At 56.2% G+C, this 25,490-nt stretch overlaps 2 protein-coding genes across 3 annotated transcripts; one reads left to right on the top strand and one right to left on the bottom strand.

The window, feature by feature from the left end:
- Window positions 1–86: 86 nt before the first annotated feature.
- On the bottom strand, window positions 87–14,376 carry STX6 (syntaxin 6). 2 transcript variants are annotated; one of them, XM_042784051.1, is made up of 8 exons: window positions 14,302–14,376; window positions 11,872–12,041; window positions 11,170–11,264; window positions 9,327–9,389; window positions 7,050–7,172; window positions 5,644–5,750; window positions 3,889–3,983; window positions 87–2,087 (listed from the first exon to the last, which is right to left on the bottom strand). In XM_042784051.1, the coding sequence occupies exons 1-8, from the start codon at window positions 14,334–14,336 to the stop codon at window positions 1,984–1,986; spliced, it is 792 nt and encodes a 263-aa protein (XP_042639985.1). In that variant the 5' UTR covers window positions 14,337–14,376; the 3' UTR covers window positions 87–1,983. The 2 variants fall into 2 exon arrangements, with proteins under 2 accessions (XP_042639985.1, XP_042639990.1); XM_042784056.1 differs by having other exon boundaries at window positions 87–2,258.
- A 9,224-nt stretch (window positions 14,377–23,600) lies between these two features.
- Window positions 23,601–25,173, top strand: IER5 (immediate early response 5). Its single transcript, XM_042807053.1, has one exon. It carries the CDS (start codon window positions 23,738–23,740, stop codon window positions 24,503–24,505), a length of 768 nt encoding a protein of 255 aa, XP_042662987.1. The 5' UTR covers window positions 23,601–23,737; the 3' UTR covers window positions 24,506–25,173.
- The last annotated feature ends 317 nt before the right edge of the window (window positions 25,174–25,490 follow it).

The following is a 25,490-nucleotide window of genomic DNA, read 5'->3' on the forward strand; positions in this document are numbered from 1 at the left end:
GCTGTGGGAGCTTTTCTGGCTACTTGGTGCCAGGAAACATCCCCCCCCGCCCCCCCCCCAGCGAGGGTCACTGCGAGAACGAGAGGTGATCTCTGCTGCGCCGCGCTGGGCAGCAGCAATGCCTTTATTTAGTGTTAAAGGGAAGGGCACCACCAACACCAGGAAAAAAAAAAAAAAATTGTACACAGGCGAAGGGACCGAAGCCAGGGTGGTGGCTTGCGGTGAGGTCGCCCTCCGGCAGGACGCGGGGTGAATGAAGGAGTGGGGTCCCGGAGGGTCCACGACCACGCTGGAAATAACGTGGGGATTGGAGGTGTGCAAATACCGGCGAGCCCCGCTCCCTGGAACCTGCTCTTGGAGAGGCATTGAGCCCAAGGAGACCCTCCGGTAGCCAGCCCCGGAAAGGAGCCACCGCGTTATTTCTTGCCAAACCAAAACCCGAGGTGCTCTGCGAGGATGAAGAGCAACTGCTGAAATAATTAGTGAGGGTTGGCGCTTAAGGGCGCGTGTGCGTTAACGATGAGAGCACCCGAGCGAGCGGAGGCTGCGGGGCAGCTCGGGGCTCGCCCCCGCCTCGGAAGGCACGGTGTCTGCAGGGGGGGGGGACGGGGAGTGTCACACCGCTGCTCGAAGGGAGCCACAGCCCCGGCGGGGTGGAGTGTTCAGTCCGGGCTCAGCACCCCGGAGGTAAAGCCGTCTGGTGGTGAGCTTCCCGCTCAGGGAGGCTGATTTTCAGGGGTGATTTGCCATTTCAGCGGAAGTCTTAGCGTCAGCACCGATTAACATCCTCCCCCGGCCCCATCTGAGACCCAGATGGGAGGCGTAAGCCAGCCCGGCCCCAGTCTTTCAGTGTTTGCAACTTAAATTACGGGAGCAGACTTTAGTAAGAAACTGGTTTTGCTTTCCTGAAGAGTCACCCCATATCCTGCAATCGGTGTTTGCGGCGCAAACCCCCCCCCACCACCACCACCACATTTCTCCCCAGGGTTAACTGCCAAGGTGGGCTTTCTTCACCACATTTTGGTATCGACCACCCGACTAACTCCTGATTACAAGGGAGACGATTAGGCTACCTGACACTGCTGAGGCAACCCGAGTGACAAACAACTCAAAGGTAACAAAAGGGCTGGGACGTAATACAGAAATGCGACGTAGCTTTGAATCTCCTGCCTTTTGGTTGCTCACAATGGAGGTGTCCGAAAAACAGCAGTTGGGAAAAATGAAGACATCCTATTTACAAGTTCATATGCACTTAAAATACATAATTAAGCTCCGTTCCTCTGATAATGTGTATCGTACATCCGCAGAGAGAACGTGGCTCGAACGGTCATCAAAAAAATCTTTAAAGTTTTGTTTTGTTTTTTTTTTTTTTTTCCTTAAAAAAAATAAGTTATTTTAGACCTGACAAATCACTTGCCAAAGGGAAGCAGCTGTTAAACAGAAGCAGTTACTCAGTTATACAAGGGCAAAGAAAGCATCAGTCAATGAGCTTTAGAGGCTTGTATAACGACGGAGGCAATTTTCAAAAGCTTTAAGAAACTCGCTCTCCAGCGAATGGTTGTTTGCCAGCTTTCAGAGCATCAACCCACGTTGAAAGCTCTGGGGTTTCTATCCGCGCCCGGGCGAAGGATGGGAAGGCTCTGCCACGGGCTCGCCGCGGCCCGGGGGGAGGACGGAAGGCAGCGTGGGGTTTCCCACCACCCGCTCCTCCCGGTAATGCTTCTGGCTGGCAAACACCCGCGGGGCCGGCAAGGTGGTTTGTAATGCTCAGTGAATTCATTAATTGCCCCCCCCCCTCCCCCCCCCGGCTCTCCCCGGGCCCGTCCTCCCCAGGGCTCGCTGCTCCGTGTCCCCATCCGACCGCAGGCAGCTCGGGACCGCTGCAACCGGCTCCTACCTGCACGGGGTGGAAGCGCAGGGGGGCGAGTTCCCCCCCTCCAGGTCCAGATCGCGCCCCAGCGAGGGAGGAGGCAGCTCCAGTCCTCAGCCCCCTCTCCCCGGGGCCAGGTGAGACGCCGGCGGAGCCGAGCCGTGGTCCTCAGAGGAGAATGGTGAGAGCTGGGCGCGGGTCTTCTTGCCGGGGATCTCTGTGGGCGGACGGAAACGGTGAAAGTTTCATTTCCCCCGTGCTACGAGGGCGAGGGGGCGGGGAGGGGGGGGCGTCCGAGGAAGTTCAGTCCATCACAGGATGAAAAACAGGATGAGCACCACCAGCAAGATGACGAAGAGGATGATAATTGCACACCACTGCTGTCGATCTGGAAGGAAAAGGAAGCGTCAGTCTTCCTGCTTTAAGAGGGAAGGAAAATCGGGAGAGCGCTTTCCTTCACTGTACTGCTAAGGAGCCCAACTTGAGCTTAAAGAAGCCATCAAAAGCCAAAGCAGCAGCAGCTTTGGCAGCATGCCCCACTGCAGCCCACGGGGCGAGAGTGTCTCTCCTCCAGGATACATCTGGTTTTGGGGACAGCTGCGGGAATTTTTGAGGCTTCTCCCCAACCAAGTTCAAACAGGCCGGTTCAAAAGCCACCGGGAGGAACAAGCAGAGAGCTGCTGTGTGTCGCTGCTCCTTTGTGGAGGAGCACCATTCCTTAAAGGAACAAGAAGAGGGGTCTGGTGAAAGCCGCTGGAAAAACAGCTCTGCCAGGAGGAGCTTGTGGCAGCTCTCCTTAGGAGAGGGCCAGGACGGAGGTTTCTCCTGGCTGTCTTTACACCTCGCCGGCCCCGTGCGTGCTCTGCAGCAGCTCGACGCTGCGTCGCCCCCGAGAGCTGCCCTCTGGCCGCGGCGCCACAGCCCCCCCGCGAGACGACGGTGCAGCAGCAGCGGCAGGGACAGGGCTGCTGGCACCCCCCAACTTCGGGGCACAGCAGCAGTTACCCCAGGAAGAGCCTTCCCGGTCAGCCCCGGCACGTGGGGCACCGGGGATAGCAGGAATGCTCTCTCACAACTCCCGGCAGCACCCTGCAGCGATCAAAGCGGTTTTCCCAGAGGGATCCAAGTGTTTTTTCCTAGTTGTGCTGCCCCAAAGAGCACCGTCAGCGCTCCAAACGGTCTCCCTAAGGCCGTGTTTCCACAACCTCAAAAATACCACACCACTCCCCCCGGCCAGCCTCATCCTGCAGAGCGGGGAACCCTTCTCCTCCCGCCTCGCTGCTGCCTCCACGAGGGACCCGAGCACCCAGGGGAGAAGGGTGAGGGAGGAGGCGAGCGCCGGGCGCCCTGCCAGCGCCCCGAGAGGCGAGCGGGCGGCGGGGGGACTTCCCGGCAGGCACGCCGGGCTTCCTGTTTGCTCTGCCCCGCCAGCCCACCGCTCTCAGGCACAGCCTTATAAGGACTTTTCTCATGGGTTCAGCCTCCCCCCGGGGCACAGAAATCGCCTCTTTCCTCTGTCAGCTGAGAGATATAGCTGACCGCTAACAGGCCAGCAGCCCGAGGGCAGGTGGGATTTGGGAAGGAGCTTGCCACGGGCAAGCCTTTGGTGGTGGGCGGAGGGGTCAGAAGCCAGAAGCCACGCACAGCAGCGAGTTGTTTTAGGGCACCTTGAAAGCTTTTGTTCCGCAGGCAGCCTGGAAAACTGCAGCGGAGCAGGAGGCTGCAGCTCTTCCCCTCCTATCACCTAGAGGGGGGATTTTCCCACCGCAGCAGTAGCAGCATAAATAGAAAGGCATCTGTAAATAAAACAAAGGCAAAGGACAGGCTGCAGAGCGGTGTCTGGGCAGGAGCAGCTGCAGGGCTTGGAAATCTTCCCTCTTTTTCAAGCACTGCTGCCTCCCCTCTGGTCGGGTCCGGGCTGGCTGTCGGTGGGTGGGAGCACATATCGTCCCCAGCCCGAAGATCCGAGGGCTCGTCTCCCTCTTTTCAGGGCCGGATCCCACTTCCCCAGGACCTACCGCTCGTCATGTGAGACACTTTGGCCAGCTTCTTCATGACGTTATCAAGCCGCGACTGAGTGCTGTCTAACTCGTGGGAGAAGTCGTCCAGCATCCTGGGGGCAGAGAAGCACGGCACCCGTCAGCAAGCCGCGCGCCCCTTCGGGATTTCTCAGCGCTCTCGCACGCGCTGATCGAAACATCGATGCGATTAGTGTATCGCACCCTGGCGGAGAAACAACGCAGCCCCGTCTCCTGAAAGCACCCAAGGTGGGGAACAAAAACCAACAAAACTCTTGAAGCAGCAGCTCTGCTTCGGGGGAAAGTGGGAAGTCATTTGGGACTCCTGTCGGACTGGTCCCCCCTGCGTGTTAGTGGCTGAGCTCTGTGTGCCGCTGCAAGGTGAGGAGTGGGCTTTTCCCTCCTTTTAAGAGGAAAGTCTCATTTATAATCTGTGATTAGCAGAGACTGGTTAGATAGATCTAGGCGCCAGCTTGGACTTTAAAAATCTTTTCTTGTTCAGGGCTTGCAGTTGAAGCTAAAACCTTGTTCCACTCACGTATCAAGCAGGAATGAGATTTGCAATTGCTTTTAAGGTGCTTTTTTAAGCTCTGCACGGAAGTTACCCCTCTACTTCCTCCACACAGCGACTGTAATGAATCTGAAAGCCTTCCTGAAGCTGTGCTTTGTCAATGCCAAGAACCCATTTGAAGAGAAACGAGCACATCCAGAATCAAGGTACCAATCTAATTGTCTCCAGCCAGCAGGACTTTAAAGCTTAATAGGTTTGAAAGGACAGCTTCCTTCATTTGGAGTTCTAGGGCACTTGTTAAACCTTTGTTCAGTGGGGGAAAAGGAAGGAGTTGTAAAAAAAGGATTGCAGTAGTTATCTGCTACTGTCCTAGCAAGCACTGATGGTTTATGTGATGATACGGAAACGGACACACCACACCGATCTGCTGCGGTGAGAGGAGAAGACTCTCAAGACTCTCGTGCTGCAAGACTTCATACGGGAGGTGGGTTTAAAGTTCCTCCTCTCCATCAAAGACAGCATCGCTTCACAAGGGGCACAGCCCTGCAGACTCCTACCAGCCAAACAAGGAGGGCTTTCAGGCACGAAGCCTGCAAGCCTCTCTGCAAGCGGTAGCTGCTAGCCTGCATAACTGGAAACTTTATGCACTTGTTTGCAAAGGACAAGAACGGGGAAAGAAATCTAATTTGTATGTAAATGGTGGATGCAAACGACTTTGTGAGCTACCCTTTAACCCTTTGTGTGGGTGAGGGTTATTTTTAGCTTTAACTATGAATAGCAGCTCTGTGCTGCATGTCTCGGAGGGGCAAGGCAGAGCTGAGAGCTCCCTGGTCAAGCAGTTATCAGGGGCAGCACAAAACCCTGTGGAGTGGGGAAGCGCCCAGTATTCCCATTACACAGCACCTCCCTCCCTCATCTGTTGGGTGCTGCTGGCTGGCTGAAACCAAGGAGCTAACTCTGTGCCTTAGGGGGGTGTGTAAAAAGGAGAGAGAAGGAAAGATAAACCGGCAGCTAAGCCTGCCCTAGGTGCAGGCTTTCAAAGGAACGAGATTGCGGTTGGATCCTGGCAGGCTGCAGTAAGCAATGCTTTCCACTGCCTAAAAGCAAAGGCCAGCTAGGAGTGGCTGCCTGAGGGACTTGTAAATTCAAGGCCGTTAACAGGGGCAGAGATAGGCGTGTGAGGACCTCCAGCTGTGTTGCAGCCAGCCCCTTACCGGGTTCTCGGTGCCGCGGCTCGCACTTACACTGCTTGCTCCTCCAGCTCCCCGCCGATGCGCTGGGACATGTTCTTCAGCACCCCGATGCTGCCAGAGACCAGCTCCAACTGCTCATCTTGCTGCTCCACAATCAACTGGGGCCAAAAAGAAGGGAAACGGGCAATTACAGGTCTGCCACCTCCTGAAGCCGGGTTAGAGCCAGATGATCCAGCGGACAGCTGGGCCAACATCGGCTGTGGGGCCTGGGCACAGATCGAAGCCACCGGGAATGAGGACCGCGTTCCCAAGAAATGCTGGGGAAGTGAGAGCTGCAGGAAAGCCTCCCTAGCATGGCACCTCTGCAGCGCAGCAGGCTGCGGTCTCCTGACACCCCTGCAAAGCCAGCCTCAGGCTCTGCCAAGCCTCCTCCCTTCCCTGCTAAAGCGACTCTTGAAAGCCACAGGGGCTGGTCGTCAAACATTCTGCAAGACCCCTGCCCGCAGCAGGAACGGCACCAGGGAGCCACACTGATGCTGCGCCCGGGAAATGCAGCCTGGCACATGCTGCAGCTAACAAGAGGTTAACACAAGTAAAAAGTTGTTGCAGCTTCTACAGCTAAAAATAGCAAGCCTGGCTCCGGATGTGCCAAAGGAATAGGTCTGCTGATGTTTTAAGTCATTTTCGGGGCACAGTCACGCTAAGGATTAAATCTACCCTAGTTACCCATTTCTGAATCTATTTATCTTCCTAAAGTCACTAGGTAAGACTTGTCTAAAAGCCAGGGAGGTATCACAGGTCAGGAGCTTTAGCAGAGTTTGCCACCTCCAAGAAGCTACTTGTTTAAAAGCCTGTGTCTGGGTGGGCTGCTGTACAGGCTGCCCTGGCCCTTCTCCAGCCCGACTCCCCCGGCAGCGGGGAAGCACCTCACCAGGGGTTCGGCAAAGCCCTCGCACAGGCTTTCTCACGAAGCTCATGTTGACAAAGACAGGAAAAGGAAGCAGGCACGTGCTCCTGCTCCTAGCCTGTTTGGATGAAGATGCACACAAACAGCAGCAAACAGCAGCATTTTTCAACCAGGGGAAGTTGCACAAGAGAAACAGGCTCTTTTCTGTCTGCAACGTTTCTACTCTTCCGAGGATTTCAGCAATCGACGTGGTATTAAAACTTGGCATGCTACATCTTTCAGATCATGTTGTTCGCCTTCTGTACAGAGCAGAAGGCCCCAGCCTCAAGGGTCAAAAACTCTGCACCAAGACGCAACCAAAGCTGTTCTGTACAAGAAATGAGTGCAGAGGTATATGCTGCAAGCAAAGAGGAGGGCTGTCAGGCTCCTGGATCCAGACCAGACAAGGACTGGAGTTCTTTTTTGGCTCCCGCAGCCCATACCTCATCCCCCCAGCACCCATTTGGCAAGCAAAGCTACTTAGACCGTACAGTGCCAGTTGTTGCTTTACCTGTTGTTGAGCTTGCTGCTCCTCGATGAAGTGTGAATTTGCTAATTGCAGCTCCCGGTCCAGACGGCTGTATTTGTCAGGTCCAGAGCCCCAGCTCTGACTCCCACTTTCTCCCAGGAGTGCCTAAAGAGATGCAGAGAGCCCTTAGCAACATCATCCTTTTCCTCCTGTTTTATTGCTACTCAACCACCGTGCTATCACGATCTCAAACACCACAGTGCCCAAATGCCAGCCTGGGAAGTCTCTGCAGCCCGATATTGCAAATACGCTTCTCCAGGAGCAGGAGAGCTGGAGTACGACCGACAGACGGTGCGCGCAGGAGGCCTGCACAGCACAAAGGACCAGCAAAGGTCTGCTCGAGAGGCAGCACTGTGTGCTAGGACATGTAGGCTGGGAAGCACCCGGATATACCGTGTTAACAGATGTACAGCTTGAACTGAATGCTGCGGGGCTTAAGAGGGTCTGGATAAAGTATTTAACCAGTTGAGCTGACAGTAAAGCAGTGCAATATGTAACCACAGCAGTGTTGTATGCTCACGTTCTTTGATTCAGGCTACCTGTTCCTCCGGCACACCATGCAGTTGCCAGCATACAAGATGACACTTGCTACTCGCTCTGCAACCCGAATGGGGAAGCCTGTGCAAAGCCAGCAGAGACGTGGCTTTCCAGCTGAGTAAGTCTGGTCCCTGGAAGGTGTGTAACATGACCAACGGGTGCTGGAGAACGAACATGGCCTGCAGGTGAGGAGCTGCACCCTGCAGCTCTGAAAACGGGTGAGGGAGCTCTGCCCACCAGCGTAATGAGACCGTCTGGTAAATTCTGGTTGCCGGCAGGAGGGGACGATCGAGTATTTGTGAAGAACATAAAGACAAGGATCAGGCTGCTCCGGCAGGCTAAAAACAAGACTGTATCTACGGTCCATCTGCCTTACAAGGTTCAAGGAGAGGTGGAGGAAAGCTGACAGATCAACCACGCAGGAAGCCAGCAAGACATCTGGCTTTGTCTGCCCCCGAGACATTGAGCGAGCTCCTGGTTCTCCCCAGTTCGTGGGAAGCGCAGCTACCGCTTATTTAACACGGTGCACTAGTTTTGCTCCAGCTTCAACAGAAAGGCCTCCGTCTGCCAGCCTTAGCCTGCCAGGGTCAGGTCGCCACCAGCCTGCCTCTCAGACACAGAGGCTCGCTGGAAAAGCTGCTGCAGCCCAGCCCAGCCCAGGCTTCACGGTCTGGAGGGAAGGCGAGGGGCTGGGGAAGGGAGAGGAAGACGGCAACGGGAAGTTGGTTTTCCTGACCAGATGTCGCCGCGCTCACTGGGCCATATGGTCTCCCGCAGCTCGCAGGAACCTTGCGCAAGGGAAAGCAGCAAAATGCAGAGACAGCTACAGGCTTGTTTGAGCAGGGCTGTAAGGGACTTTGCTTCTTCAAGTGTTTGCCAAGCACGTCAGTTAACCCCGTAACAAGCTCGGGAATCAGCTCTGCGCTTCTCAGCAGCTTGCTGCAGTTTGTCATTTTTGCCACAAGTGGTAAGGTAGATGCAGTCGGATAAATGCCTTGAACGAAGCACACACCGACTTTTACTGAGGCAGCTCTGAGATCTCTTTACAGCCGCCCTATCAGCTGGGAAGAAGCACAAGACACAACTACTTCTATTCCTTAGATTACAAGTGCAGACAACCTGAGACTCCTCGAGCTTCTTCAATGGCTGTTACGAGAGGCAGCTGTGAGAAAGGATACTGCAGCATCTTAGCTCCTAAATAGAGCAGAGCGCAGGATTACGCTCGCTGACATGGATTCCGAGTCTGTTCCCCCTGAGGAGGAGGGAGATTCCCCTTTCCGTGGGATGATGCAACACTGACAGTTGTACACAACCAGATCTGGAGACAGAGACAGATGGCAAGTGCTGACTTATTGCTTTGAGAGACAGGCTTGGAAGAGGGTGGCAGCACTGTGCCTGTGAGAACCAGCTCTGTCAGGTCAGCAAAACAGACACGGCTCAAACACACAGCTTCGCTGCAGCACGCAAGCCCCTTCCTAGAACAAAGGGTTTTAAGGAAATGAACTACAGAGGGGATGTATATTGCAATTACTGCTTTCATCCAGTTTTGATCAACGCTATACACTCTACCTTACGACGCAGGGCCTTGAAGTAAGTGAAAATGGAAGTTTCACCTAACACATACCTCAAGACACCAGCTGCCAGAGCTGATAAATCCTCCTCACTCCTTAAAGTACCAAACAGCTACTGCATTCACTTAACTTGCCTGTTTCTGCTTCTCACCTGCCTGTTTTTCCGTTCAGCCAGGGCTTGCACGGAGGAGTTTGACATCTGATCCTTCATTTCCTGTTTGTTCAACGAAAGGAGAAGTACGTGAGCATTGGATGTGAGGTGACAGGCGGTTTCAGGGTGCTACAGGGCTGCCTATATCCAGCAAGGCTTCTTTGGGGGGAGGGAGGGAAGATTTTATTTTAAAATGTACAGTTCTGAAGTGTCTGGAAGGACACTGTAGAAAGCTTCATTGCAGCTCATCGTTTTACTAATACTAGAATCAACAGCTACAGGGTATTCCTTGTTTACTTTTGCTCTACTACAGCCAGAAACATTTTGATTAGTTTAATATTAAACTAATGTTTCCATTGATAGACTGTAAAGAAGAGTCATGTTCTTCAAGGTCGTGGAAGCCTGTAACCCCCTGCACTTTATTTCCAGTTGCATCTGGTTTTATATTGCATAGGACGAGATAGATTTCCTGTCCTGTGGCCATCCTCTCTGACTGTGCCTACATTTTCTCTTTTATCAATTAAGTTTTGCTGACGAGTTCCTGTAGAAGATCGCTAGCCACAGAAGGCCCCCCACCACGATGCAGTCTAGTTTTTATAGGGTAGACTAGCAAGTAGTTAGTATGATCTATCAGAGTTCGACCCACCAGCACAGTTCTGATGTCACCAGAACATTTAGGTATGTTTTACTGTTCAGAGACGTGCAATACATTGCCTAAGAGCACCAGATCCTGCTCGGTCACTTCTCACCGGCTAATGCACATGTTGCTGTGCATCACGAATTCCCCCATGGAAACTGGAAGTCAGCTGCATAATGCCACAAAGAAATTTCATTTAACAGTAAGAGACGCTGCTCCAGAACCCATTAGCCAGCAGTTTTCAGCCAGGAAAAAGAGGACCATAGAGCGGGCTTGCCTGATCCTGCCTGTTTGGGAGTGGACTACACTGAGGGCAAGGCAGCGAGCACATGCCTGCTACCCGGGGGCCAGCATGGCTTTGGGCTCAGTTCCCAGGCAGAAGGCCTTAGGAACTGCATCCAGACCGCAGGACTGCAGGCAGGGTAACAAGCTTGCTGCCAGCTACAGCAATGCATTTTGTGAAGCAGGAACATCAGAGTCATGAGGGGCAGCAGGAACTAAGCTATGCTCAGTATCGCTATTAATAGGGAGAAGACTTCCTAACCAGCAGCTTGTTACCAGGCAGTGAAGCTTCTGGGATGATGTTTCTTCTCTATTTATTACCACCAAGTTGTTAAAATCCTCCTTTTGCTTCTGAAGTGTGAGCTTAAACTAAAAAAAAAAAAAAAAAAAAAATCTTCCCCAAGTTAAAAATAAATCTAGTGGTTGTTTGGACTGTTTTGTAGCGGTAGGAGATTGAAGTCAGCACGTCAATAATGCTGGGTTTTAACCATCTGTCAGTGTTCAAAGTGGACTCTGTTTCTGAAAACTAGCGCTACAAAAGCATGGGACAGTTGTGATTTCCTTTGACACTGAAGGGAAGACTCCAGCCTCCCCTGCATTACAGCGGGGACTTTACTCTTCCTTCCCAGTTTCTACAGGTTCCCAGGCTCGCTGTTGCAAGAGAGGTGTGAAGACTTAAAGGAGCAGCAGCAGAAAAGCAGGGTATGCCACGGGGCACCTGCACTCTCGCAGCCCCAAACCTGTCTGGGCATCCCCAGGAGGGAGCACATGGGGAAGAGGAGGAAACCTGAGAGACAGCAGGTAGCAGGCTGGTTCTCTTCTCCCCACTTCAGCACAGAAATGGCCTCAAACCTTCCTTTTTTAACCACCTCATCACTGCCCCTTGGCTTCCCCACGCTCCCGCCCCAAGCCCACGTGCCTTACCCTGACCACCTGCCGTGTGCTCGTGATGAAGGCTTTCCTGATACCCAGCTCCGTCGCATCGAGGTTGAATTTCCGTGGGTTTGCCTCAACAATGCGTAGGCAGCGAGTCAAGGAGTCCCCACTACCACTGTTGGGTACCCACACAGACGCCCAAACCCCGAGCGCGCTGCAGCGAGGGGTCTTACCAAGTGGCCACTGCCCTGTGCCTTCTGCCAAAATTTGACTGGCAAAGTGCAAAACACTGGAGGAAAAAACAGGCATGGCAGGAACATCCTGTGCAGTACACACATCAGCGTGAGATTTCTCTCTTGCATTTTTTTGGTTCTCTGATGCTGCGCAGCGCTTTCAGAAGTGTTCAGATGAACACAAGGGAAAAGGAGTATTTCTGGAAGCCAGCCTAGAGTATGACTGACTACACAGAAATCCAAATTCATACAACACAATAGGCTTTCTAGAACAAAGCATCTTAGAATATACCTTGTCAAAAGGAAAACAAAAAGGCAAAAGGAAAATCCTTTTGCTGAACGCAGTTGTCTTAATTTCTCATTTGAAGTCTGCAAAAAGCTGAGGTAAATGCAAAATTCAATCCCAAACAGTCCTGATTTCTGAAAAAAAGTAACTACTGGCAAGCACTGGTACCTAGCTATGTAGTACAACTTGGGAACCGCAGGCCCCACCTCCAAAGGGCCACAGAAAGGATATTAATTGTTTCATCCAAGTCTTCCAGGTCCCACTCAATGCTCCGCAGGTTGTTCCTGAGCTCATTAGTGGTCCAGTCGATTTCTTCTCTTGTGGCGATGGAGGGATCTTGCAAGAGCTCTGTCCACCTCTGGAAGAGCCCCTGGGCGGTGTTCACAGCTTTCTGCACCTCCCTGCAGCCGGGGTGATCAAAGAGAAGTGAAGGGATTATCACCAGTTGCTCTGCAGCAGTCACGGCACAGCCCCGTGTCCAGCTGGGCAGGGAAGCACAGCTTTCTGCCAAACACCTTTCCTTCACACGATTTTTAGTCTATTTTATAAAATAAGGATTCGCCTTGCTTACTGGACAACCCCCTCTCGTGTTGCAGCACAGTGTTGAGCAGCGACAACTCACAGGTCAGCTATTAGTGAAGGGACCTATTTTTTTAGGGGAGGTTTCTGTCGAGTGTCACGCAGGCAAGTTGGGGCAGAATGTCTGAACAAGGCAGTTCTTTGGCAATTAACGTTTTGCATTCCTCTCAACAGCTCTCCTCTGAAGACTCTTGACTACCTATGTAAGATACCCCAAGGGCACACAGAATTACAGGAACTGTCCCCACAATACAGCCAGGCAGACTCTTGAGTGCAGCACTGTTTATTTTAATTCATCATTTAAAAAATACACAGCTCTACTGGCTTAGGGAACAGAAGCCTTTTCTGCTGCTCTAAGCTTTTTGGAGATGAGTGCATTGACAGCATGGGAAGGCAGGCTTTGCTGACAGCACTCAACACTGCTTTGATGGTTTGGGGCAAGACGGTCTGTAAGTTTGGGTCACGGTTCATCAGTGTAGTTATCTGTATTTACAGACTCAGGTTCATGGGGAGCTGGCACGAGGGGTACAGACAAGACCAGACTTTGCTGGTGTGAAAGGTGGCCACCACGAGCCCGAGAGCTTGCACACAGCATCCACGGAAGATACAGGTGTTTATCCCCAGTAAAGGAAAGCAAGTTATCAGTGGCAGAAGCCCAGGACCCTGCAGGGGTGCCAGGACTGCAGTTCTCTTTACGTTACACCGTGGCCTGAAATACTCAACTCTGCTGTCTAAGCTGCAGTCTCTGGGCACCCTGACGTGTATTCCTCCTCTTCTCACGCACCCACGGCTCTGAGTCTGCCACATCTAGTGCCCTAAAGTCAGCAGCCCGCACTGAGGAGCTGGACTTTCATTCCCTCCACTATTTGCCAGCAGAAGTTTTGGGTTTTCTTCCATCTGGGCACACTTGGGGAAAGTACCCACAAGCAGGAATTTAAAGCAGAGCTGGATGTCCTCTGATGGGCGGAGTTAGGAACTCCAGGAAAGAAAAGTGAACACAATGTGGACGGCTTTCACCAGCCCCTTCCACCCCAACCAGCCGGGTAATAATTAATGCTGGGAGCGGCAGCACATCCCCTTTTCCCTCCCAGCCCTTCCCCGAACAGCACGGGAACCTCTCTGGAAAGTTTGACGGGACGTTTGCTCCCCACCCATAGCAAACTCCTATTTTTTTTTCCCCCCTTAGCACCAGTTGAACCCGGCAGAGTAATTCACCTCCCTGGGCTGCACCAGCATCCCTTCCCGCACCTCCTGCACTCACACAGCCTTCCCCGCAGCTCCTACGAGCACCTCTGCTGCTCCCCAGTGCTGTTTCACTGGGATGTGGGGCAGGCGACCGGCCCGTGGCAGAAGCTGAAGCTGGCCCCACCAAGGTGGTTTTTTGAGACTAAGGTGCTTTCACGGTATTAATTACAATTTTCCTTCCCTGCTGCCTCAACCACCTTTGGTGTGCGTTCACCTTTGTCCAGGCTCTTTACTTGCTTCCTCTCACGGCCACCATCCATACTCCAGTTTCTCCCGCAGCTTAGCCCCTGCTCCTCTCCATCTTTCCACCTGGACGCCACGGCCCTGACCTCTGGGGGAATGCAGCCCCCGAGCCCCCCCAGCCCCTCTCTGCCTGCTGCAGGGCGACGTTCCCCGAGCCACCGCCACCTCGGGGGCACGCGGGCAGGCTGTCCCCAAGCACCTTCACCCAAGACACCGCTGCACCCTCCACACCCCACTCCCCCACCCGGGGCTGCACCTCCACAAGTGGGGTGCCCTCGGCCCGGGGGAGGCCCGGGCGCGGCCCGGCACAGCGCCTCGCCCCGGGGCCTCCCGCGTCCGACTGCGGAGGCCGAGCCTGGGGCCGCCCCAAAACCCCTTCGGCCTCAGAAAGTGCGTATGGGGACGGGGCCGCCATTTTCCCCACCACCCCCCCCCCCGCCCCGGTCTCCTTCCAGAGACCCCCGACGGCCGCTCACCCCCGCACCCCCCAAACCTCCCTCGCTGCGGGGTGGCTGCACCCAGCCCATCCCCGCTCCCGGGGGACCCCCCCCCGCCCCGAGGCGCGGGGTGTCTCCCGAAGCAGCCGGCGCTCACCCCTTCACCACGAAGAAGGGGTCCTCCATCGACATGGCGCCGCCCGCCCGCCGCCGCCGCGCACCGCCGCGCCACGCCCCCGCCCGCCCGCGCCACGCCCACCCCCGCGCATGCGCACAGCGAAGGGGAAAGGGGCGGGGGTGAGGGAGCGCCCGGCGCCTCAGTCGCGCGCCGCCATGGCGGCCGGCTGAGGGGGACGGCTCAGCCTCGGCGGTGCCGGGGGTCCCAGGGTTAGAACCTGCTGTGCCCGCACTCCCCGCTCTCTTCTATCTCTGGGCTCCTTAGTAGCCCCTCTCAGCTGCGGGCACAGGTAGACCTGGTCGTAGAAAAGCGGGCGGGAGAGGCATGGTGCAGCGCTGAGGGGATGTTCCCGTATAGACACAGCAGAGCTCCCTGAGGGGTGTCCCTGCGTGACTCCCGTGGGACAGGCAGGCGCGATGGTTGATTTTGCAGAGGCTTCGCCATGAATAATTCCACCCCCCCACCCCCCCCCGCCCAATTCTTTGACCGAAGTGCGTGTCCCTGCCTATGCCTTCAGGAGGTGGCTGTGCTCCAGTATCCCCGGCAAAGGGGGAAAAACCCAAACCCCATTTGCAGAGATGCCTCTGAACTGGCTACCTCGCTGTTGCAATCGCAGCGGCCTCGCTCACGAGCGTGGGGTGGGGAGGCTGTGGCACATGTCAGACTGGTTCCTTGCAGGGTGAGAAAAGCCGCCTCCTGCTCCGGCCACCCCACGCCTGGGAACCCGCGGCTTGCCAGGCGTGGTGCAACGGGCGGCAGCTTTAGGGCTTGCGTTTGCCGGCCCTTCCTTGCTGCACCTTGGATGGCTTGTTTCCCACGCCGGAAGGTTTTGGGGTGCCAAATCCTCTGTGTTGAGTGTGGGGCGGGGGGTTCCTTCCAGGAAAAAAAACGGAGTGCGTGCCAAGGAGTCACTGGGCCAGTTTGTTTGTCCTGGTCCCCCAAAGACCTTGTACTCCCCAAAACTTCACGATCTTCCTGTGATTCTTACCTGTGCTTCATGCCCTTCAGATCTCCCACTTTTCCCGCTGCCGCTGTTCCCCGCGCTACACTGAAGCCCTCATCTCCTGCTCTGGCAGCTTTGGGCTTTTCGCTGGGATAGAGGGGGAAAACCAATGTGTTGCCAAGCAGGGGAAGGATATCTTGGGTTGGGCCAGAGCTGCTTGGCAGTTCTGGTTTCCTCCTGCCAACAGCGTCCCAGTAGAGCCCTGGTATTTACTGGGTACCCATGCCGGTTCTGCTTCGGGTGCTGCTGCACTCCACAGCGACAGTATACCCCGATGCGCTTTGCCCTTAATGACTCATGTATTGCAAACGAGTTCGGAGGTGGCAGGTTGCTCTGCGAAGTGCAGGACGCTGCAACTCGCCTGTCCGAACGCGCACCCTCGGCGGGGACACCCCTCTGAAGCAGCTTGGCAAATGCCGTGACCTCGTTGCTCCATTTTTCGGAGCCTCCGAGGGATTTGGACGTAGTAGTTCGGGTGCTTAAAGATGTGGTGTGTTCTGAGCAGTGCACTGAAGGCTATCAGGGTTAGGTTTGTTCAAACACCAGTGAAAGTCTAGCAGAGGCAGTTTGCAGTGCTCTCAGTTCAGCTCACTCTCGCCAAGGGTCCCCTGAAACCTTCGCCGTGCTGGGAATGAAAAAGAGAAAAGCTCCCATAGCCTCTTGGAGTTACTAGCTAGGAATTTCAGAAATCCTTTAATAAATTTTATGAACGCTTTTTCCCACTTTATTGAAAATGGGTTTTTTACACATTTGCGAAAAAGTGTAAAGCTACGTGGAGCTGTTGAAGGGCTGAAAATAAGGAGGCGCTACTGAAATGTAGGGAAGTTGCAAACTTTCCAGGAATAAAAAAAGACAGCCTTTTCTTTGATGCTGGAAATGCATTTACGCAATGTAGTAAATGATTTAGATTTTCACATGAAAGCCACTACAACCTTGCTGCTATGTATTTTTTAGAATGGGGGCATTTTTGCCATTTCTCGTGGGAAGCTCTGGTGTTTGGTTTGGAAGCAGCGGGGAGCGTTTCAGTAGTTTTTCGGCATGCTCGGCTAACCAATTCCTCCCTGGGAGGGGAGTGCTTGGTGCATGGCCCGCAGCTGCAGAACTGGTCAGGAAAGATCTGATTAAACACTTCTGTGCCGAAAAGCGCCAACTCGTCAAAATCCCGACCGTCTGCATGAAAGAACTGGGCTCACTGAAACTTTTATCAGGAAAATGTTTGTGGCGTGTGTGTACACGCACAGGGGTGTGTGCGATCCCATACTAGCCTGGTGCAAAGAATATGCATTTGGCATGGAAGGGATGGCTTTTCCTCGTGGGGAAAAGCTGGGTTGGTTTTAATTTGGATTTGTGAAAGTATAGGGGATTTTTTCTTTTCCCCAGAAAAGGTGTTACAGCTAAAGGATGAAGTGATAAAACAAATGGGTTTCAGATGCTTCAGTGTTTTTCCTCCTCGTTTGCATTTTTAGTGAAAGTTGTTGAAGATTTTAAATGGTGGTTGTAAGAGGAGGATTAAGGCAGTGATAACTTGATAGAAAACACTAGTCTGTAGCTAAATATTCAGTGTTGTGGTGGGCAGCGAGGGTTGGCATCAAATCCCAAGGGTTTCCATCAAATCCCACCCACTCTTGGCCCTTCTGCATTTGTAACTAGGTTTCCTGAGCCTTGCTTTTACCCATCTGTGGGGAATTCATTGTGGAGCGCAAGAGGGGCAGACGACACGAGGCCTCAGCCGTGCGATGGCACAGTGACCTGACAGCGGCAGCTCCGAGGTGTTAAAAGAAAAAAGATGCCGAGAGGTGACTGCTCCTTGCCAAGGAGGCGGCTTGGATGCTGGACGCTCCCGGTCCCACGGGCTGGAGCTGGTGGAGCGGGTTTCCTCGGGCTTGCAGTTGTCTGGGAAGGAGTGAAGCCTGACCGAAGCTTCTCCTGTGGTCGTGGCTCTCCTCCTGTTTCTGTCTCTTGTGGGCTGTCGTTGGCTAAGGAGAGCTGGTTTCATGCCATAGCCGTACCCTCGGCTGGGTTCCTAAGAGTGCAAGGCCTGTGTGCAGCAGGGATTGCAATCCCTGACTGGGCAACCAGTCAAAAATGGTAAAAATGCAATCAAGTGTGGAATAAACAAGCAAATGCAAGGTGATAATTGACGATACGATGTGGGTTGGCTATTCAGAATAAGGGTTGTTTTGGAGAAAATTAATCTTCCTCTTTGTAGTGCATAAGCAATCGGTTGTTTAATGGAGAATGAACGGGGAATTAAGTTGAGCAAAGGTGGCATTACTTTCTGTGGGGATCTCTGGGACTTGCCTGCCACAGGATGCCAGGGATGCTGAGAGCTTACCTGGATCCAAAAAGAGGTTAAATTACAGGAGTAGTGAGGTGCTAGACTGCCAGAGGCCTTGTTACTTTTTTAAGGGGGTGAAATTAGAAGGAACTTGCCCCCGGCTCCCCTTCCCCATGACTTTCCTCATTATCCTTGTGTCCGTGGATGTCCTTGCCAGGGCTCTGGGCTCTGTCACGTAGTCAGCCCCAGAAACCAGGTGAAGGACAAGGTGGCCAAAGGAAGGTCCCCACAAGAGGGAAAGGGCACAGATCAGAAGAAGCGGGGGCAGTCAGTGCCTGCTGGCAGGCACAGACGTTTTATTTTGCAGTTTCCCTTGGTCGTGGGAGGAGGGATTCGGCACAGAGAGGATCTGCTCTGTCCTTGCTGCTCTCGTCGGTGGTTGCTGCTCTGATGGCTCAAGGTTGCCTCCTGGCATGCCTTTGGACTTTTAATAAGCACGGTGTGTGGTGGGATTTGCTGGCAAGTCCCGAGAACCCCGCTCCCTGCTTTCATTAGCGGGGAGCAGAGCAGGCAGCATCTCCAAGGTTAACGGCTCCATGGCTGGGGAGTGTTATTGAGCAGCCTCCCCATCACGCTTGAGCGGGAAGCAGTCGCACAGAGGACACATCTGTGCTCTGGGATGTGCAGAGGGCTGCAGCTGTCATCTACCCACTGGCTAAAAGGAAGGTGACATTGAGATACAGGGAGAGAAAAAAAAAAAAATAATTAGGCTGAGACTCCTTTGGGCAGGCGGTCTACCCCGCGGTTTGCTGAACTGTGACTTCGGTTGTCTCCGTGCGGAGTTTGCACGATTAATTTGAGATGTTTAACCCCATGCTGGGCTGCAGGTGAATGCCACCGAGGCTGCCTTCTTCTTTAGCAAAGAGTTTGCTGGGGAGCAAATCACTCCAGCGAAAAGCTCGGGCTTTGCTGGGCAGCTGGGGGGGTTGTCTTCAGGGCTGCATCCCAGGGCTGTCCTGTTTCTTTTCCCCCGGGACACATGGCAGCCTCCGTCTTTGGAAATGGTGCAGGACCCACTGCAGGCATATCAGAGGGAGGAAAAAAAAAAAAAAAAAAAAAAAAAAAAAGAACAGGAAGGTGGACTACAATAGAAGGGTTGTCTGATAGGAAACCCCGGACAAATAAATGCATTTTTTCCCCAGGAAGCCCAAACCAGTTCCATAAAACACTGAAAGGTGTGGGGCCACATTTTTCCAAGGGAAATGGCTGCCTGAAGAAGCTGATAACTGGGAGTGGGATTTTTTTCTCCCCACTTCTTTGTGTTTGGAGAAGAGGCTGCTGTAGGAGTAGCAGGATTTCTGAGGAGCAGAGGGTCCGGGTCACAGGTCTTCAGGGGAGGAGAGGGAAATCCCAAGCCAGCGGCTCAGAGTCAGGGCAGGGAAATTTTAAATCATTTGTGCAGGGGGAATCCCAGGTCACCAGCGAAAAAAAAGACATGTAGGAGAGAGTCCTGCCCGCCTGGGGTATCTACACTATCATCTCTGCCGACGGGAAGGGGGGGTTTTAACCCTGGAAAACCCCTTTGCTTTCTAGTACGTGGCTGGGTTGCAGGCTCACACCCCACTGTGGTTTCAGGGTCGGGTGTCTCGGCGCTCTCAGAAGCTGAGGGAGCTGCTTCCTCTCCTTTAAGTTTGTATTGATTTGTTTGTATTTGTTTTGCTTGCACATTTTCATTCGGCAGTGATTAGTGGTTAGCACTCTTGGCTGTGTTTTGGGACGTTTCCCAGCTCTTCGGGCCTTATCTCCAAGTATGGATAAACCAGAGCAGTTGGGAACCCAGGGGAGATTAGTTACCGATATCCGATTGTGGCAGGTCCAGACCTCATCCATGAGAATCATCGATTTTTCTGAAGAAAAAAAAAAACAACAACCCCAAACAATCCTCCTCCCCCTGAGCCCTGCATGGGTCCCTCACAATGCAGATGTTTGTTATTCCCATCTAAAAATGAACTCGGGCTGCAGATGAATCCACGTTTGGAAATGTTCCTCCCCGTCTTGTTTCGCTTCCGTCAGCGATCCCTGGGGATGCGTCTGGATCTCCCTGGGGCTTTGGCTGTCCTGAAGCTCTGTTTTTGCTGCGGGCAGCTGTTGGGGTGAAGGCTTTTGCCCCAAACCCACGGGTGGTGAGGGGGATTTGGGTGTTTCTTTCCCGTTTTCTTCCCAGGAAGGGTCTAATTCGTGAATCCTGGTTCGAATCAAAGAGAGAGGGGAGGATGCACTGCAGTGGCGCTGGGACAGCCAAGAGAAGTGATGGGTGACCTCAGCCTGCGCTTTGAGGAGACCTCAATTTCACCGCCTGCCCTACCCGGAGGGTTTTCTACCTCTTTGCTGCAGCTGGCTTCCCCCTGGGGCCTGGGCTGCACATTTGGTGACAGCCAGGGGCTGGCAGGGCTGTGGGGACGGGGACAGGCGCCGCTGTCAAAACAGGATCTCGCTAACCACATCCTCAGCCCCAGCGCCGCAGGTCGGGGCGGCCACGCTGCGCACCAGATGGCCATGCCGGTACGGCCCCCCGTCACGCTGCTGCCACGGGGGGACAGCAGCACCCCCCGGCCGGGGTTCGGCCGCCGTATCTGGGGGCGCAGGCAGCCGGCACGCAGCCCACGCAGCCCCCCCGCCAAGACGCAGCCGCACGAATCCTGAGCGAGCTCCCCGGCGCCGACCGTCGAAGGCGGATTTAAACGCCTCCAAAAAACCCCAGTGGTGCGCGCAGCCCTCCGCAGTTATTATTTGTACCACAAGCTGCTTCCTGCCCCGAGCTGCTTTTATCTCGCCTTGTTTTCCTTTCCAGGTGGGGCCGTGGGCTCCCCGCTGCTCGGCCTCCGGGGCTGCCTCCTCCGCTGGCTTGCCGGCCGCGCTGCTGGCTGCAGCTTGCTGGCGGAGAGGCCACCTTTGTCTGCCAGCCCGTCCGCCCTCCTCCTGCTCCTCCTCCTCCTCCTCCTCCTCCTCCTCCTCCTGCCAGAACTATTTCGGGAAACAGCAGCTGAGCCGGAGGATTGTTAATTGTTCGACAAACCCCTTCCAGCCTGGTTAGATCACATGCGGAGATTAGAGCGCCCCGTCACACCCTTCCCTCCGCCTCCTCCTCCTCCTGTGTCCCCCCCTGACCCGCAGGGATGGGGGGCAATGCCCCTTCTGTGGGCTCACAGACGGACACGAGGCGCGTCCGGGATGCTGTCCCCACGGAGGTGACGGCTCCCACGCCGTGCCGAGCCGTGGGTTATCCCGGAGGTGCCGAGCCGTGGGTTATCCCGGAGGTGCCCCGCTCGGAGGGCAGCCCCAGCAGGGTCACCCACCAGCGGGGACCGGCTCCGGGTGCAGGCGGGAGCCCAGGGCAGGCGGACAGACAGACAAAGCCACTCCAGGCGCTGACCTCAGAGGCTGCCATGTGACTGCCTCAAACTTACTAAAGCATGACATCAGCCTGGGAGGGAAAGGCAGGGGCTGCCACCAAAATACTGCTCGGCTTAAACAGGCTGCCTGTACGGCCTCTGCCTGCGCTGCTGCCGGTCCTCTCCTCCCGCCTTCCTCTTGGGAAAGCAGCCTTCCTCCCGTCTCTTTGCAAAGGGCACGGAACGCAGGCAGGGGCAGGGCAGGTGCCAAGGCAGGGCTTTGGGAATAAGACGTGCTGCGGGTTGTGCCTGACACCAGGCACGGTGTTGGTGGGTGAAACTACCGCGTAAGTAGCTCTTGCTGTCCGACGGTGTGCGCCTCTGCTCCTCCCTGCCGGCACCCAAAATCCCCTGTCTGAGCACTAATAGGGATGAGGGACCGCTCGGTACCCGTCCCCATCGTGCTTTTCCCAGGGGAGGGGAGAGGCTGCCAGCCCGCCGGCTCCTAGGCAGGGCAGGTAGCCAAAACCTGGCCACCGACCTGGTGAGAAATGGTGCCTCATGCCGCTGGGGTGAGGTGGCGAGCGGCAGAACAGGTCGGTCCGCTCGGATCCAGGCATCTTTACTCAGCAGAGCTTTCACACCGTGTGTCTCCTCCACCCGCATTCGGCTCTTTCCAGCCGGTGGGGTGGCTTCACACCGCTGCTCGTCATCTGCATCCGAGTTGGGAATGTGCCCAGCCGAGACGTATCAAACCTGGCTGTATCCTTGTAACCGGGATCATCTCTGCTGAGTGAGGACGCGGGTGCTCGGGTCCTGCAAACAGCCGTCCCGGAGCAACGTGCCTGGTTTTGCAGGGGCACAACCAAAAGCTCTGCTGCCGAGCGGGCACCGGTGGCAGGCAGACGTGCCGGCTGCGGGCGAGGAGGCGTGACTGCCGTCCCAAACATCCGAGCCCAGACCTGCCCCGGCTGGTTAGACTGACCCGAGGGCTTAGGCCAGGGTGTTGCCGGCCCTCCGAGGCTCTGGGAGCAGGTTCGGCGGGTCTGGAAACCTTGGGTTCCCAGCGCCAGGGCTCGCGTCCCTCCGGCCTCCCACGCCGGGCGTGGGGGGGACAGCCCCACTCTCTGCAGCCGGGAGAGGCTCGCCCCAGCACGGGCAGGGGGGAAAGCCGAGACCGGCTGTTTTGGCCGGCGTTTTGGCCGTGTGGTTGAGCGCGCTCGGGTCCAGTTGTTTAAGAGAAAGCATAGCAGGTTTGTGCAAGAGGAGGTGAGCATTTTGAGGTGTCAGCCCCCAGGTTGACACGCTGTGGTGTTCGACATCCAGAGAGCGGCATTTGAGGTTTTCCAGCTGCAGTTGAGCAGGAGAAAGACATGCATTTGGTCTGAGTGTGGGTTTGTTTTTATTTTTTTGGGGGGGGGGGTGTGGGTCAAGGCTCTTGGCATGTCAACATCTTGATGTGGCTGAATCCTCACCTGGTTTTTGTTACCGCTGTGACCAGCCACCCCCTTGCCCTCACAGCACGTGTGTACTGCCTGTATTGGCACAGGACGTGGTGGTGGATCCTGCCAATAAAGCATCGCGACAGTCTGCAGCTCTCTTTTTGGGGGACAAATCCCTCAGTAAAAAAGGAATGGAAGCGAGTTGTCATGTGCCAGCTGAGAATGGGACCCGATACTTTGGGGGCGGCACTCTGAACTTCCTCAATTTTGGGCCCTTTCACTTCTTGCCACCTTGCAGACGGTGGCTGGTCCTCGGTGGAAGAAGGAGGGTCCCCACTCCAAGCCCTGAAACACCCCTCGAACTTTCTCGGAGGCTTCCCAGGCGCCTGGAGCTGTGGCTGGGGGGGTGGGTTGTCCCCTGTGGCCACCAGCCGCCAGGCTGGCCCTGCCACCGGGATTCTCGGCTACGGCAGAGCGAGGTTTCAGTTCCCAAATGAAGCGCTACCGCGGGACCCATCACCCCTGGAGATGCCTGTTGTCCTCCCCCCGTCCCCCCTCGTAGCCCTTCCCACCCCTGTCCTGCATCTTCCTCTTCCATCTCGGGGATCTCCAGGAGCTTTGGCTGCCAGACTGCTGGCTTTCTGCTCGATGTCGGGGCAGATTTTCCTCCAGCCGACGCCAACACCGGTCCCTCCTCTAACACGACAAGACGCCAGAGGCCGGTGCTGAAACTGGGGGAAACGTTTCTAACCCGCACAAAAATGAGGTTGCTCTTGGTTTGGGTTGTTTGTTTTGTGTTTTTATTTTGTTTGTTTGTTTGTTTGTTTGTTTTTTTCCCTCCGCCAGAAATATTTCAATTGTTTTGGCCAAAAATTCCCACTGCCGGTCTGATCGAGCCACCGTGGGGTGCGGTGAAGCTGGGGTGCTGCAGAGCCCGAGGTGCTGCTGCTGCTGCCGCCGCCGGGCGGGCCCCACCAGCCTCCCGGGCGCTGGCGTTGCCGCTTTAAGAGCCCTCTCCGCGGGGCGAGCTTTCGAACCCGCTCCCCTGCCTCGCTATTGGCCGGCGCGGGCGCGCGGGGGCCAGCCGGCGGTTGGAGCGGCCGGCGGGGCGCCCTGATTGGCCGGGGCGGGGGGAGTATAAAAGGCAGCCGGGCGCGTGGGCTCCCCTCAGTCGGCGGCGCGAAGGAGCGGTGTGCGGAGCTGGGGCGCGGGCGGCAGGCGCGGCACAGCCCCCCCCCCCCCCCCCCCCACCCTCACGGCCCCGCTCCCCACGGCCCGGCGCTCGCCCTCGATCCCCCTCATGGAGTTCAAGCTGGAAGCGCACCGCATCGTCAGCATCTCGCTGGGCAAGATCTACAGCGCCCGGGGCCAGCGCGGCGGCCTCAAGCTCCACAAGAACCTCCTGGTGTCGCTGGTGCTGCGCAGCGCCCGGCAGGTCTACCTGAGCGAACCGGGCTGCCCGCCCGAGCCGCCCCCCGCCGCCTGCGGGCCCCCTGAGGAGGAGCCGCCGCCCTGCACCGGCACCGGCTGGGCGGCCGCCGAACCGCCGCCCCCGCAGGCCGAGGTGGCGAGGGGAGGCCCGAGGTTGCCCGGCGCGGACTGCGAGGGCCCCCGGCCGCGGCGCTGTTGCTGCGGCTGCAGCTGCTGCTGTTGCGGGGAGGCGAACCGGGCGGACTGTGCCCCCGCCGCTTCGGGGGTGGCGACGCCCCCGCCGCCCCACTGCCCACGGAAGCGGAGCGCCGGCGAGCGGGGCCAGGCGGGCTCCCCGGTGAAGAAGCCCCGTCGTGAGGTGGAGGAGGAGCCGCCGCCGCCCCCGCCGCCGCCGCCGGGCGAGCAGGAGGACATGGAGACGGGCAACGTGGCCAGCCTCATCAGCATCTTCGGCTCCAGCTTCTCGGGACTGCTCAGCAAGGAGCCCAAGGGCCGGCGGCGGCCGCCCCTTGACAGCGGCGAGACGGCGGCGGTGACGGCGCCCGCCGAGGCGCCGGCCGAGCCGGGACAGATCTGCTGCGACGAGCCGGTGCTGCGGACCCTCAACCCTTGGAGCACGGCCATCGTGGCCTTCTGACGCGCCGGCCGCAGAGACTCGCCACTCCGCCGCGGGGGAAGGGGGGCGAGGAGGGAGGGACGGACGGGCAGCCGGATCGAGAGGTGACCCACCGCCCCCCAGCTCCCCCCCAGCCGGCGGAGGAGGGCTCGGGCAGCCCCGCGGGGCTCCGGCGAGTCCCGGCGCCCCGTCCCGCCGCACGGCAAGGACCGCGGGGCGGCAGCAGCACTTCCCCCTTCGCCACCGGCGCCCCGGGTCCCGTCTGCCGGCACCCGCCCTGGGGGCGCCCCCCGGCCCTGCCCTCCCGGAATTCCCCTTCCTGGCGGGGCCGCCGCCCGGGGGGAGGCAGCCCGGCCGCCGCCGACACCGGGGGCCCTCCCACCGGCTCATATTTTAAGCTCGGAAAGTATTAAGTTTATTAAATAAAGTCTCTATTTTGGAAAGGTTTAGGTCAGAACTATTAACATGGTGCTTTTTAAAAGTGTTTATTGAGAGAAACGAAGTTTACAGACGCTCTGACGGAAAGTCCTTGAGCCTGTTTGTTTGGCTTGGTAACTCCCGGTCTTTGTTGTATAAAGGCTTGGGGCTCCCGTAGGGATTTTTGTACAGTGTTCTCCTTCAGTGATGTATCATGTTTTGTATAAAATGTAATTCTACGTGTATGACACGTATTAAATATTTCAACTGTACGAGCATAGTCACTGTTTGTGCTCCTGCTTGGCTCGGGGAGGGGAGGAGGAGGAGGGCCGCGGGGAGCCGGGCAGGCAGCAGCCAGGGTGTGGTTGCTGCATGTCTGTGGCTGGATCCACCCTGCCTCGCCAGAGGCGTGGGGTGGGTCGGAGTCCAGCTCCTCCGGGAGCCGGTGAAGAATGGGAACTTGTGTCGGAGCGACCGGAGTCCTTCCCAGGATTTTCCAGGTGCTCCCGCGGCTCCTCTGGCTGCAGCCTCTTCCCGGGGCCGGAGCTGCCGTGGCATTTGAGGTCTTGCTCAGAAAGTACCTAATGTG

This window comes from Tyto alba, unplaced genomic scaffold, assembly GCF_018691265.1.
Source record: "Tyto alba isolate M040663 unplaced genomic scaffold, T.alba_DEE_v4.0 Super-Scaffold_1000006, whole genome shotgun sequence".
NCBI lineage: Eukaryota > Metazoa > Chordata > Aves > Strigiformes > Tytonidae > Tyto > Tyto alba.

Coding starts and splice junctions, on each gene's coding strand:
- STX6 (XM_042784051.1), bottom strand. CDS start 14,336: ATGTCGATGGAGGACCCCTTCTTCGTGGTGAAGGG. Junction 11,265..11,871: donor AGACTTGGATGAAACAATTA/ATATCCTTTCTG, acceptor CTCGCTGCCTAC/GCATTGTTGAGGCAAACCCA. Junction 9,390..11,169: donor GCACACGGCAGGTGGTCAGG/GTAAGGCACGTG, acceptor TTGAACAAACAG/GAAATGAAGGATCAGATGTC.
- IER5 (XM_042807053.1), top strand. CDS start 23,738: ATGGAGTTCAAGCTGGAAGCGCACCGCATCGTCAGCATCTCGCTGGGC.